The following is a 13601-nucleotide window of genomic DNA, read 5'->3' as shown; positions in this document are numbered from 1 at the left end:
GTGATGAGATAATGGGATTACAAGCATGTCGTACACATGGGGCCCAGCCTTATCACTCCCCCAGCTCCCTAGCAAATGTCTTAACAGAGATCTCCTCAGCTCCCATCCTATGTCTCTTTTGTTGTAAACATTTTGTTTGTTCCTCTTATTACTTCTGCTTGCCCTGACTTTCTGTTACTATTATGCCCAGTTTTTGAGGGGGGACGAAGCTCTTCAGATGGGTAAAAGAAGTGAGCAAGAGCCTTTCCCTGTTGGGGTAAATGGTGCCGTGGGGACTGTTAACATCAGGAAACTCAAATGCCACGGTCTAGAGATACTATTTTAAGCCACCATGGAAGCCGCCTCTGGCTTCCTGCACAGCTATTTGAGGAACAAATGCAAGGGATGTTAGGAGCCCCTTGCCCAGGAATCCCCTCTGGTCTACCTTCCTTCTACTCCTCACCCTCAGCCTCCCAGGGACTTGTTTTCTAGAGGATGTGACCCCTGGAAGGGATGGACAGTGACGCAAAGGGCTTGACACCAGCGGTGGGGGCGCCTGTGGATGGAGAGGGTCCCCCGTGGCGCTCAAAGTGGAGGAAGGACACATGGGACAGACCCCCTCCCAGGCCCCTGCTGTCCCTCCAGGGTTGTCACCTTCCCAGGCTCTCCTGGGCACTTGGCCTGTGCTCACACCCCTTCTGCCCTACGCTCACACCCCTTCTGCCCTACGCTCACACCCGTTCTGCCCTGCGCTCACCCCTTCTGCCCTGCGCTCACACCCCTTCTGCCCTCTCCTTGCAGCCATTGTCCCTCCCATTTCTTGAATTTGATGAAACCTCAGGATGACACGACCTGGCTGTGTGTGTTCAGCTAGCCCTGTGCATTGGGCTGCCTTTGAGATTTCACAGCTAGCCCTGTGCATTGGGCTGCCTTTGAGATTTCACAGTTAAACAGGCTTCCCAAAAGGAGTGGTTAACTTTAGGCAGGGAGGGTTCTAGTTGGAGGATCTTCCCCTGCGGGTTACTAGAAGACAGTGACATCACAGCATTACGTCTTGGTGTGAAGGGTCCCGAGTCTGCAGCCCTACTCTGCTGCTCACAGATTGTGGACCGTGAGGGAAGTTTCTGTACCTTCAGAGTCTTAGCTTTATCTCCTTCACTGGTTACCATGGCCTGATATCCTGGATGGCAGCTGGAGCTGGCCAGCTGGTCTTAGTGACTCCTACGCCCATTTATCTGCAGCTGGCCATTCAAGTGGACAGTAAGGTAAAGGTCCTTGGCGTCAAGCTCTACAGCTGGCTGTGACTGAGGCAAGGTCATGACCACCAGCCAGCTGTAGCATTTTTCTTGAGCATGCACTTCGCTTATGGAAAGCTGTATAAAATACTGGTTAAAATTGCAAAATAAACACATTGTGGAATAGAGTAGACTGAATTCTTATCAAGAAATGCGACATGAGTCTTCATTGAGATAGATCATTACTCTCGGTGTACAAAGGCTTTACCATTGCACTCGGAGTACAGTGTAGAGCTCAGGCTCTGGTTCCTATGTCAGTAGTTCAGAGAAGCCTTTCCTCTGCCTGCAAACATTACAGTCAGTCAAAATCAGATGAAGAGTGTGTGGCTCCGCTCTGTGTCGAACAGTGGAATTTCCAGAAGTGACAACGTGGGCAAGTCTTTTGACATCACGGGAGCTAACTTCTGATGGGAGGTGGGAAGCAATGTCTATGCTAGCTATTTTTTTATACTAGTGGATTGAAGATTTGGGTAATTCAGGAAGTCTTTGTGACTTCAAGACTATGCTTTGTTTTTCTTTCTTTGCTGCCTTCCTAGTGCTGGCCACCATCAACTTACAGTCACAACAGGAGCTGAAGGAACTAAACAGTGTTCTCATATCTCTCCAGGTAGGTCTGACCCAAGGGGTGCTGTGGATCTTCTAGCTTGAGTGCAGGGATTACACATGCCTGCACTGTGCTCAGAGTTCTGTGACAGGGGACGACTCTTAGCTCTCCCAGCCTCTTGTCTTATGGCTGGGAGGGAAGCAGCTTAGAAGCCCTGCTCTAAAGTTTTGCTGTGTAGACTGACGCCATCCAAGTGTGCTGTGTTCTGTTGAGAAAAGCACCTTTAGAAACTTTTGGCTTTTATGGACTCCACAAGACCCAGCCTTGCTTTGGGAGATGGAGAGAGAAAAGACACCTCTTTGTCCTATACCATAGAAGGTACTCTACCTTAACCTTTAGGGCCTTGTTGGCATGGGGAATGTTTCTGTTATCCATAGGGCAGGAGGCCTGGTTGATTCCAAGTTAGGAAAGAGAGAGTTTCTGGGTGTATTTCTTCCTATCTTCTTTCTCCCAGTATGTCTCAGGTCTCTTCTCTGTCTGTAGAGGTCTGTCTTACTTCAAAACTGATTGTAGAGTCATGTGGAGTCGTCTGTAAGACTCGTGAGCTGGCTAGGCAGAGCTGCAGCTGAGGGCTGCCAAGGGAAGTGCAGATGCCGGGCGCTGCTCAGGATCCACTTGGTCATTGTGTGGTGGGATTCAGGATACACTGTTTGGCTCCTCGGTGCTTCTCTGTTTCTTTTAGTTGAATGGGTTTAATGAGAATGACTTGAATGAGGTACTACTTGAAAGGTACCTCCTGGTACTGGGATGGAAGAAGTGTCTGCTGGTCCCTGGAAAACTTGCCATGGCAGTGCTGTGGCTGTCCCATCAGCAGGATGGCACTGCTGAAGGACTTCCTGTTATAGTCCCTGACAGCTGCCCGTACTTAGCTGAGTGGTTCTGTCTAACAGGCTTCATTGAACGGACACTCTGGACCCCGGCACTGGTTAACTTTGGGGTGCTCATCAGTCCTCACGTGTGTGCCCAGTGAGGAGATAACTCATGCTAGAGATTTTTGAGTACTTCCTGTATACCAGAGATTTCTAGGCATCATTTTACCTAGTTCTCCTGGTGAGCAGGGGTGCTAGCTGCTGTCGCCATTCATGGTCAGGCGAACAGACAGAAGAGGATAAAGTACCCTGAAGATGGTCAGTTTGGGGTTGGTTGCACCACAGTCTGCAGTGAGATAGCTTGGTCCGCCCTAGACATCCCCTCCCTCCCTCCACCACAGAAGAACTTAAGCAAACAAACCCACCATTGGCACTGGAGGTTGTTGGGATTTAGGACTTCCACTCCGGCTCTCCTTTCGGGGTGACTTAAATGTGTGCACAGGACGGCCTGTCTTGGGATGTAGGTAGTTTGTAAAGAAAAACAAAGCTACCACCTTGCTAAAAAAATCTTGTGGCTATGCTGGCTTTTACCCAGAGACAACTGGTACCTTCTATGCCATGGGCTATTAAGTATATCCCATCTCTCTGAAACATGTTCTGTTGCTTTATGCAGTTTCAAATGTCAGGCCAGTCCTGAGAGAGGATACTAAATCAGCTGTCACTGAATAAAGGAGGGGTGCTTCCTGGCCCAGAGCATAAAGTCTTAGCCAGTGAGTCTTTCATACCTGCACAAGTGTTTTCAGCTTTGGCAAACATAGTGGAGCTGAGCATAGTCCCCAAATGATTTCTGTCTGCACAGAGAAAGCAGATGTCACTCCAGTCTTCTGAAGTGACAATTAAGACTTGTTCAGTATCTCAGGGAAGTATGAATCCAGAGTGCAGCCATACAGCTTCTACCGTGAGTAGCTGCGCCGCCAGGATCTGGTTCTCTGGTTTAGTTTTATAAACTATTGTTTAAGTCAGAACTTAAAGAGGACCCATTCTGAAGCCTCTGACTTCCAGATGTGGGGAAGAAGTAATTTTGGTGTGTCTGCATCCAAGGTGTGACTCTCAGACATACTCATTCAGAATAGGACATTCTTCTTCCCTGGTAGAGGATAGGTAAATGTTGTCTTGAGCCAGAATGAAATCGAATCAATGTTGGAAAGGGCATCCAAGGCAGTTGGCAAATTCTGATGAAGTCTTAATTTGAACATATACTTGTGTCTTCTTGCTAGCACCCATCACATGCATCCTCAAAAGCACAACTCTGGTAGCCTTTTCTACATACCAGCAGGTGGTGGGTGACATGAATGATTTTCATCTATGCTGTGCACCTACAAGTCTCTAAGGCCAAGGGTGGATGTCCAGGGAGGACAAAGGTACTGGGGTTCCTTCCAAGAAGGGTGCCCCTCTTTCCCTTTTGATTAGACAGTCTGTCTAATTCTCATTTTGTGGTACCCAGGGGATCCAACCTAAGATGGTGATGGAGTACTGGACAGGGTGGTTTGACTCATGGGGTGGCCCCCACAATATCTTGGATTCCTCTGGTGAGTGTTTTATTTTGCCTCCATCTAATGTGTATGTTTACCCTGAGTAAGAATGTTTTACATTCCCCGAACTTGTGTATGGAGTTGTAGGATGCGAGGTTCCTGAGATAATCTGTGTTCATGCTTAGCTCTTGGTATTTCAGAGTCTTGACTTGAACTAACAGTGGGCTTTTGCCATTCCTTTTCTGTGGTTTGTAATTAGAAAAGGAACATGCTTACTTCAGATCTCTAAGAAATGTAGGGAAGTTTAAAGAAGAAATAAAGTCCTCAAGTCCAGATGAAGCGTTTTGATGTATGTAACAGTGTAGGCAGCTCATAGAGTAGCTGCATCTATGTACAGACAGATGGAGCTATAGATAGATTGATCATGTCTGCACACACACACACACACACACACACACACACACACACACACGCATACACACGCACACACATGCGTGCGCATACCATCCTATACTGCTGAACATAGGAATACTTGGAGTAATTGGGCATCACTGCCTTAAAGAATTTGAAGAGCCCCATTGTATTGATGACTAAACCACTATTGAGTGACCCAGTTCCTTACTGCTTAGTTTTGGGTTTGGTTAATTGAACACTACTTAAGCAAGCATCTTTGATCATCTAGTTTTATACACTTGGCATATATATCCATATAATAAAGAATAAATTGCTACATCAGTGCAGTTTTAATATATGTATTTACCACTGCCCTTCATAAAGCAGCCTACTGGCCATTATTAAATGAAAGTACCCATTTCCTACAGATTCATCAGTCAGTACTGAGTATTAAAATGATTTTTTAAAAATTTGCCAGTTCACTAGGTCAGTATTGAGTTTGCATTTACTGGATATATCATATAAATAAATAAATATGTATATATATGTATACATATATTAATTGACCTTTTATTTTGTTGTCTCATACTATCTTTGCATATCATTGACTCATTTCCTAGTTAAGGGAGGACTTTGGGATATTGGCAGGACTATTGTGTAATGGGGTCCCACCTATTTTGCATTTCCTTGGGACAGAGCAGCTACTGGATAACATGCCAGCTGGTAGTGTAGAAACAGCCTACTGGCTACAGATTGTCCAGGGAAAACTGAATGACCCAGTGATGAAATGGTAAGGATTGGGATGTAAGGGAACCAAGAGGCCTCATTGGGGCTTCCCTTATGCTCTAACTCATTCTAAACATTGCTCCTCCTTGCTCTCCTTGAAGAGGTCTTGCAAACAGTGTCTGCTATCATCAAAGCCGGCTCCTCCATCAACTTGTACATGTTCCACGGAGGCACAAATTTTGGCTTCATAAACGGAGCTATGCATTTTAATGACTACAAGGCTGATGTCACCAGCTATGGCAAGTATCCCCACTGGTTCTCCCTGTTCCTTCCCAGTCTCCTTTCATGTCTTTGGCTATATAATGTCCAGGGACAGTATAGGCTTTGTTCTACTGTCACCTCAAAACGTCTAGAGCAGTGGGTGCCTGTGAACGGCTTGCTCTGTTGAGGGATCTCTTTCGCAGACCAGGGGAGGGAAGTAAATCTAGAGTGACAGGGATGGGGATAGCCTTCCTCCTTCTCAGACCCTTGAGAAGGTGTGATCTTGGCCTGCCTCCTTCTGACTGAGTTCACCAGGAGCAGAGGAGATGCTCCATTGTATCCACTTACAGTAAAAACTGTAGGATCATGCTGTGCTCATGGGTACTTTTGTAGTATTTAGTACCTACCATATTTTGACTGAATGATTCACAATAAAGGTATTTTTCTCCAAAATTGCTGGTGTGAGGACTCTGTTCTCCCAACCCAGTTCTTCCTCCTCCTTTCTTCTTCTTCTCCTTCTTCTTCTTCTTCTTCTTCTTCTTCTTCTTCTTCTTCTTCTTCTTCTTCTTCTTCTTCTTCTTTTCTTTTCTTTATCCCTTTGCACTGTTCTGGGGACAGGAGAGACTGTGAAAGGCCACTGGGTGTCTTGCAGACTATGACGCCATACTGACAGAGGCTGGGGATTATACTGCCAAATACACCAAGCTTCGACAACTCTTTGGAACCATCTCAGGTACAAACAGGCAGCAGATTCAAATATCCACTTGGGTACATGCTTTTGCCACGAGACCTTAGAGTTTCTGCTCTCTTGCTTTCCTGCCTCAACTCCAGCTGATCCATATTTAAGAATGTTCTAGACTACTAGGAATGTAGCTCAGTGGTAGAACTCTTGCCCAACATGCATAAGGCCCTGTGTTCCGCCCTGAGCACTTCCAAAAACAAACATTCTAGACAAAGAAAGTTTGGGAGACTATTTTCATCATGCTGTACCTCTTGTATTTGACTCATATGAAGCCTCTTTATGACATATGGACTCCCTGCCCTGGCCCATGCCTCATGTTCTAGAGTAGTCGCAGCACTGAACAGGGCCTGAGGTTGACATTGGTGTCAAGATGAAAGGAGTACATTGGATTGTGGGTGTGAGGCTGCAGCAGACAGTGATGCCTGAGTCTTTAAGGGAGGGCCATGGTTCCTGTTTCAGGTATCCCTCCACCTCCTCCACCCGAGCTCATCCTTAAGATGACCTATGAGCCAATGAGGCCATCTTTCTACCTGTCACTGTGGGATGCTCTCCTGTTCATGGATGAAGTAAGTGCTGCAGGCTGGGCTTCAGGGATAGGTACTAAGCAGACAGGACCCAGGAACTTTCCAAATGGGGTTCTGGGAACCAGAGAGCTGAGTGAAGAGAATACAGTGGTGCTGGAGTGGGAATTGGGAAGGAATAGAAGAGCTTGAACTTGGTGCCCTCTCCTTTGCCTCAGGGGCAGGCCTGGGCCATTAATAGAGTGAGGAGAGGAGGAAGGGATGATCCTTTCCCTGTGGAGAGGAGAGAGGGTACCTGCTTTCGTTCATTCTTTTGTGATGCCAACATGATAGTGGCTTAAGGATTCCAGTAGATTGTAGGACTCTAGTGAAATCTCCCTTTTCCTGTTGACCTTATTTCTGTGACTCTAATGGGCCGTAAGTTTAAGCTCGTAAGAAGGTGGGATAGGAAAAAGAGGCTAGAGAAACCTTGCATCCCGCCCCTTGCTGCTTGTGTGAAGTCTTAGTTAGGAGCAGCCTGGCTCCTGTGCTTTCTTGTGTCTTCTTATGTAGCCATTCAAGTCTGAGATTCCTGTCAACATGGAGAATCTGCCAGTAAACAATGGAAATGGGCAGGCCTTTGGGTACGTTCTGTATGAGACCACCATCTTTTCATCTGGCGTCCTCAGTGGCCTTGTGCGTGACAGGGGACAGGTAGGAGCATCTCCTCTGAACTCCCAGAACTTTGTAGTGACAAGACATGGCAGTACATACCCTATTCTCTGCCTCACAGCCAGCGGTTGCTAGTGTGTAAAATTGGCTATCTGCACTAGCCGGAGATTGCATGGTCTTTCTCTCATAACTGTGATGCTTACTTTCCTCCATACCTGCTCAGCACCTTCATAAGGTCCCACCCCACAAAGGTCCTTATTTTGTTGTTCAGCAGAGGCCCCTCTTATCTTCCTCCCATTGACCATGATTTTCATCTGCTCACTTTGGCAGGTCTTTTTGAACAGAGTATCCATAGGATTCTTGGACTACAAAACAACGAAGATTACTATCCCCTTGACCCAGGTTTGTTATCCTAGGGAGCTGGGTGATGGTTAGGAAACTGGATAGGAGTCAAAGAGGGAGATCAGGAAGCCAGGAGGCTCCTTAATTAAAAGCTGGAAAGAGAAGGGCACACCTGTTGGGCTCTCGCTCCCATTCTCAGAGCACAGAGAAGGACTGGGGAACACAGAGATCCCCAGGTGTAGCTGGATTGTCAGGCAATGATAACTGGCCACTGTGTCCCTGACAGGGTTACACCATGCTGAGGATCTTGGTGGAAAATCGTGGGCGAGTCAACTATGGGAATAATATTGACACTCAGCGCAAAGGTGGGTCTTTGGATAGACCAAGGGAAAAGCTGTCATCACTCGCTTGTTTATCTGTTTGCCATCAGGTACATCGACAGGCCACTGGGGACCCTTCAGGGAGGTGGTTTATGGAGGCTTGTTGCAGGGAGGTGGACTGTGGACCCCACAGCAAGACAGGTGGTTGGTTCATGGAGGTTTATTGAAGGGAGACGGTGCCTGGTTTACCTGCATATAAGTCCTGGTTAATGGGTCAGGAGGGTTTGGCCACTTTCCCTTCATTGTTTCATAACTGTATAGTTTGTGTGTCCCTGGAAGAACCTTTGTAAGCCCTGAGCTGGCCTCTCGATCTTTATACCAAACTCTATTTTGGTGGGGGTTGGCCTCTCTGCTTGCAGGGCTGTGGGTAAGGAGCAAGGAAAGGAAGTCTCCTGGAGTCCGTGGAAGAATAGAATGCATGCCTTCTTGGGCCTTAACACTGAAATTCCGTTCTTCATCTCTCTCAGGAAAACTCATAGGCAGTGCTCTGGGCTCAGGAGGAAGCCAGACATGCCATGAGCAGATTGCAGTTTGTTGTCATGACCCTCCAGGAGTACCCTCCAGGACATTTGCCCATGTCCCTGGCTTTCTGAATTGTTAGACTAGTCTCTTCTAGTCTTTTCCTTTTCCCTGTCTGTTTATATGTGGGTAGTTTCCAGAGCAGTCTAAGGGAACTAAGTTAAAATAAGATCTTCCTATGCTGAGGAGGTTGGTGACATTCCCTTTCTCTTTCCTCCCTCTGCATTTGTGGTGGAGGGAACTATTACCTTTTTCCTGGCCAGGATGTCAGCGGAAAGCCTCTGGCACATGTCCAGAAAGTGATGTGGCCTCAGCCCTTGGGGCTTCCTCTGCAGAAGAGCCTCAAGTCAGTTGCTATAGCACCATCTAGCAGCATCCTTGTAGTGCCACATATCAAAGTAGCACCATCTAGGCCGCCATCCTAGACCCTCAGCAGGTCTCCAGGATTTCTCCACAGGCCTTAGCGCCTTCCTTAGTCTTGCGTCTCTGGACCCATCTTACGTCTTTGGTTGTTTTGCAGTTAGAAAGACCTGTCAGACTGTCCAGTCTTTATTCTCCTGGGATCTTAATTGAGTGTGCCCTGACCATCTATAGACTCTGTCCTCTTGGCCAGCTCAGTGTTTGCAGGCCGCAGGCCTTCCCTTCAGAAATACATGTGCTCACACGCTTGTCCCTGCCATGGAGGCTGCTCCAGGACCAGCTGTCTTCACCCTTAAGGTGCCAAGCAGCCAGTGTTCAGGTATGCAGTTGCTTTACTGCTGGAACCCTTTGTGATGTTATCATCTGTCTAATCTTAGGTTGTGTGGAGAGTCTCTTGGCCGAATGACCAGGTCTCTGAGTTGGTGACCCTCATGATACCACAAAGTTTAGGCTCTCTGTCACCACTGAGCCCCACTGCCCCACCAAAAGAGGCCAGAAGCCAGATGTTAGACACTGGCACCTCAGCTTTGTCACTATCCTCGGATGCCCTGCGCTTTATGACAAATCTTAGGGCTTGACAAGCGGTGCCCTTGTTTATTGCCACTTTTTGAGATCTCAAGGGAGGCTTTAGTCCAGGAGCAAAATACCTTAGGCAGCACACACTTGGGGAAAATCCTTGATTCATTTTATCCTGGAGCGCCTCCACAGCCTTGGCTGCAGCCCTGCCACCTGTCTCCTGATTTGGGGCTTGCTCACCTTTCTGTGTCCCCTTCCTCCAGGTTTAATTGGAAACCTCTATCTGAATAACAATCCTCTGAAAAACTTCAGAATCTACAGCCTGGATATGACAAAGAAGTTCTTTCAGAGGTGGGTCGCTTTGAGTCTGGTATATGAGGTCATAGCTACTATGTAGCAAGAGCCAGGAGTACCCTGGCCTCCCTGCCAGGATCCTGCAGAGTTATAAACAGACCCAGAGGCTAAAGCAACCTACCTAAGGTGGCGGATAGGAATAGCACTGGACCATGTTTCCAGACTGGGAAATGCCCATTTTTCTATCTTGCTGCCATTCTGTGACCTGGTGGGGGTGTGTGTGTGGCTTCCAGCCTTGCTGGGGGAAGGGATGTGCCTTAGGAATTAGGTGCAGGTCTGGGAGCAGATGTGAGATGGTCCTTTTCCTCCTTCTCCTGCTTACATCCTGTCTTTAGGTTCATCGCAGACAAGTGGAGTCTGATTCCCAAAGAACCCACCTTTCCTGCTTTCTTCCTGGGTGCCTTGTCAGTTGGCATTTACCCCTCTGACACATTTCTGAAGTTAGAGGTTTGTAGGACCCCTTTCCTTTCCTGCTCTCCCATTTTCTCAGGGCTCTGAGCCCAGTTGGCTTGAATGGAGTTCTCTGTAACACCTGGGCCCAGAGGCCTCCTTGTCTTTCTATGTTGCCCCATATGATAGGAACCCTGCAACTTCTCTGTGGCAGAGGAGTGGGCTCAGCAGAACCACCTGTGGTACTTCTCAGTGTGTGGGTTTCTGTGGACAGTCTGAGGTTGACTACCCAGACTGGGTGGCTCACAGCAGTGTGGTGGGTTGACCTACATGGATGTCAAATGTTGGTTCACTGTAGTCTTTCAGGAACATGGTCTGTATCTCACTGTGTCTGTTTCTGGTGTGACTGTACCTTTGGGCCTCTGTAGTAAAGCAAGACCTTCCCTGTTTTATTTCAAGGGCTGGGTGAAGGGGGTTGTATTAGTCAATGATAAAAACCTTGGACGCTACTGGAACATCGGACCTCAAGAGACTCTCTACCTCCCAGGTGTCTGGCTGGACAAAGGACTCAACAAGGTGGGAACAGTTCTAGGCTCTGTCCCTTTTCCTGGTAACTCTCTTCCCATCCCTGTTCTCCCTGCTAGCAAGTTGCTTCTCTACCCCTGAAATGCTTGGCCAGGGAGCAGGAGAGGGTGGGTGTTCCAGCCAGCTTCTTCTTCTCTTTCCTTGGTGATGAGAATGCACTCACCCCTCACTGCCTCCTTCCACCCTCATTCCCACATCCTTCCTTCCTTCCTTCCAATCCTGCTGTCTCCTAGTGCTCTCATTTATCTACAGGGTAGACCTCACAGCCCACCTCTTGTTTCCCACAGGTCATCATTTTTGAGGAGACAATGGCAGGCTCCGTGGTACAGTCTACTGATACCCCCTACCTGGGCAGGAACCAGTATGTTAACTGAGAAGCAGTCCCAGCCTTCCTGCTGTGGTTGGCAGCTTCCTTGCCTCCTCTCCTACAGGAGAGTCTTCATAACTAGTAACCTCCGGGAGCAAAGGACTATCGTCAACTCAGTCCCAAATCCTAAACCTGAGGGGACTGAAGAGAAGATGGGGTAGTGTTGTCTGGGATACCCTCAAAAATGAGATGGCTTCTCTCCTGGTTTTGTGGTTGAGTCCCTTTCTGCTCCCCTGATCTTTCGGGGGGGGGGGGGCAGACTATCTCTGAGGATGGAGTATGTAGTTGTAGCACCTTCAAAGAAGGTGCTGAAGCTGGATGGGCACTGCCCTCTTCTGGAAGTGAAAGCCTCACCAGGCCAACCTGCTGGATACAGGTAGGCTTTCTGAACATTCCTGGCAGGGCATGGCCACATTCAATAGAGCTGCTTTGTGCTCCTGACTTTGTGGGTTTGCCATTGTTTGTAGAGCAAAGAGGAACTGTGTCTTACTGGAGTCAACTTGATTTTCTATTTTGACTTTCCTCCAGCTAGTTCTGGGGTTCTGGAAGGAACATCTTTTCCTTTTTATTCTGTCTTGTGACATTTAATCAGTGGATAAGCTGAGCTTAGGAGAAATAGACATGTTCAGTACTTACCTTCGTAAGAGAGCATTTGCTTTTGTCCTGAGTGAGGAGGAGTGTCCCAAGGAGGAACAGCCTCACCAGGTGAGGAGCTGGGGATTTTAGCAGATGCCACCTCATATCCATGCTCTCTGGAAGGGAGTGGCAGATGGCTCAGCCGAGTGGCACTGGGCAGCTGCCCCTGGCCCCACAGAAGAATTTGCGGTAAGCTACAAGGCCACAGGCGTAGCACAGGCCTCGTTTCCAGCTCAGCTGATTCTTTGAGCCCTCTCCTTCCCCTTCCTGACAAAGCACAGGGAGGAGGGAGGGCAGGTCAGCCCTCTGCCATGTCGGCTCAGTCCAGATTGAAGGCTCTTGTTCTAGGGATCAAGTGCAATGGCTTGGTGTGGGTTTGCCACCCTAAACTGCAATAAATCAAGAGATTTGAAGCAAATCTTCTTTGTGGATGTCTTCAGCTTGTCTGTGCCCTAGGAGAAGGTAACCCATAGGGATCCAGACACTGACGGTACCGGGCTTTTAGATGGCACATGCCCCTGACTTCTTACCACCTTTCCTGATTTCAGTTTTCCTTGAAATGTCATTGCAGTAAGAGCAGTCCATTCTCATGCTGGTGGCCTAAGAACATTGCAGAAAGCCAGAACCACACTATATGAGTTAGTTATAGGAGATAGTCTTTCTTCATAAATTAATCTGATATGTACTTCTCTAAACTGGTTACCTTCAATAATAGTGAAAATCCAATAAATCCAATAACACACATCTATGAGCACAGTGTCCACAGAGAAGCCCAGTGAAGATGGGCTGGGCAAGAGTAGGGTGAACGGGAGGTTCACAGACTAGCAGGCTGACTCCCTGGGTGTGGCTGAGCACAGGGTTTGTGCTAAAGTCAAGATGTGAGGCCTGGTGTGCAGCCAGTGAGCTAAGAGTCCAGCTGACTTATTTGTGGGTGGTCTCAGCCCATGTCTCACTGGGTCTGAGAAACTGGTTGTTTTTTTTTTTTTTTTTTTACTTTTTCACTCTTTTTTAGGTGGGGTCATGTTATGTAGCCCAGGCTGGCCTTGAACTTTTAGTTCTCCTGCCGTGGCTTCCCAAGCACTCTGAGATTATAGAGTTGTTCCACCATGCCCAATTCACAGGAAGCTTTTTTTTTTTTTTTTTTAAAGCCCTTTATTTGTTTTAAAGTTTTAAAATAAAGCACACGATAATTATTTGTGTGTGTGTGTGTGTGTGTGTGTGTGTGTGTGTGTGTGTGTGTTAGGTGTATGTGTGCCACGCAGTATGAATGGTCAGAGGACAACCTCCTTGTGGGTCCCAGGGAACAAACTCAGATTGTCAGGGTTGCAGGCAAGTATCTTTACCCACTGAGGCATCTTGCTGGCTCTTCAAAGGAGGCTTTTTAAAGTGCAGGTTGCAGAAGATGCCTGAAGAGCAGGACAGACAAAGCCCCAATTTTACCCACTCACGCCACTTCTTTCTGCGATGTCTGGGAACATCAAGCATCCAGCTAAGATGCAGATGTCCAGGGCTGCTTGAGGGGAGTCAGCGCCAGAGAGCAGTGTCCCAGTGTCATTTTGTCTTGCATTGCATAAGAGTG

The 13601-nt window shown here is 47.7% G+C and overlaps 1 protein-coding gene across 1 annotated transcript in view; it reads left to right on the top strand.

The window, feature by feature from the left end:
* Positions 1-12377, top strand: part of Glb1l2 (galactosidase beta 1 like 2) — a 41878-nt gene extending 29501 nt beyond the window's left edge. The window contains exons 8-19 of the mRNA XM_036193448.1: positions 1811-1881; positions 4192-4276; positions 5500-5637; positions 6252-6332; positions 6801-6907; positions 7415-7555; positions 7844-7915; positions 8142-8220; positions 9954-10041; positions 10380-10491; positions 10894-11010; positions 11307-12377. Coding sequence (XP_036049341.1) covers positions 1811-1881; positions 4192-4276; positions 5500-5637; positions 6252-6332; positions 6801-6907; positions 7415-7555; positions 7844-7915; positions 8142-8220; positions 9954-10041; positions 10380-10491; positions 10894-11010; positions 11307-11393 — 1178 coding nt within the window. The 3' untranslated portion in view covers positions 11394-12377. The remainder of the gene's footprint in view (positions 1-1810; positions 1882-4191; positions 4277-5499; positions 5638-6251; positions 6333-6800; positions 6908-7414; positions 7556-7843; positions 7916-8141; positions 8221-9953; positions 10042-10379; positions 10492-10893; positions 11011-11306) is intronic.
* Positions 12378-13601: the final 1224 nt, after the last annotated feature.

The sequence above is a fragment of the Onychomys torridus genome, chromosome 7 (genome assembly GCF_903995425.1).
Source record: "Onychomys torridus chromosome 7, mOncTor1.1, whole genome shotgun sequence".
Taxonomy (NCBI): Eukaryota; Metazoa; Chordata; class Mammalia; order Rodentia; family Cricetidae; genus Onychomys; species Onychomys torridus.
The sequence above is the reverse complement of the archived record's forward strand: the minus strand, read 5'-3'. Positions and strand labels throughout refer to the sequence as shown.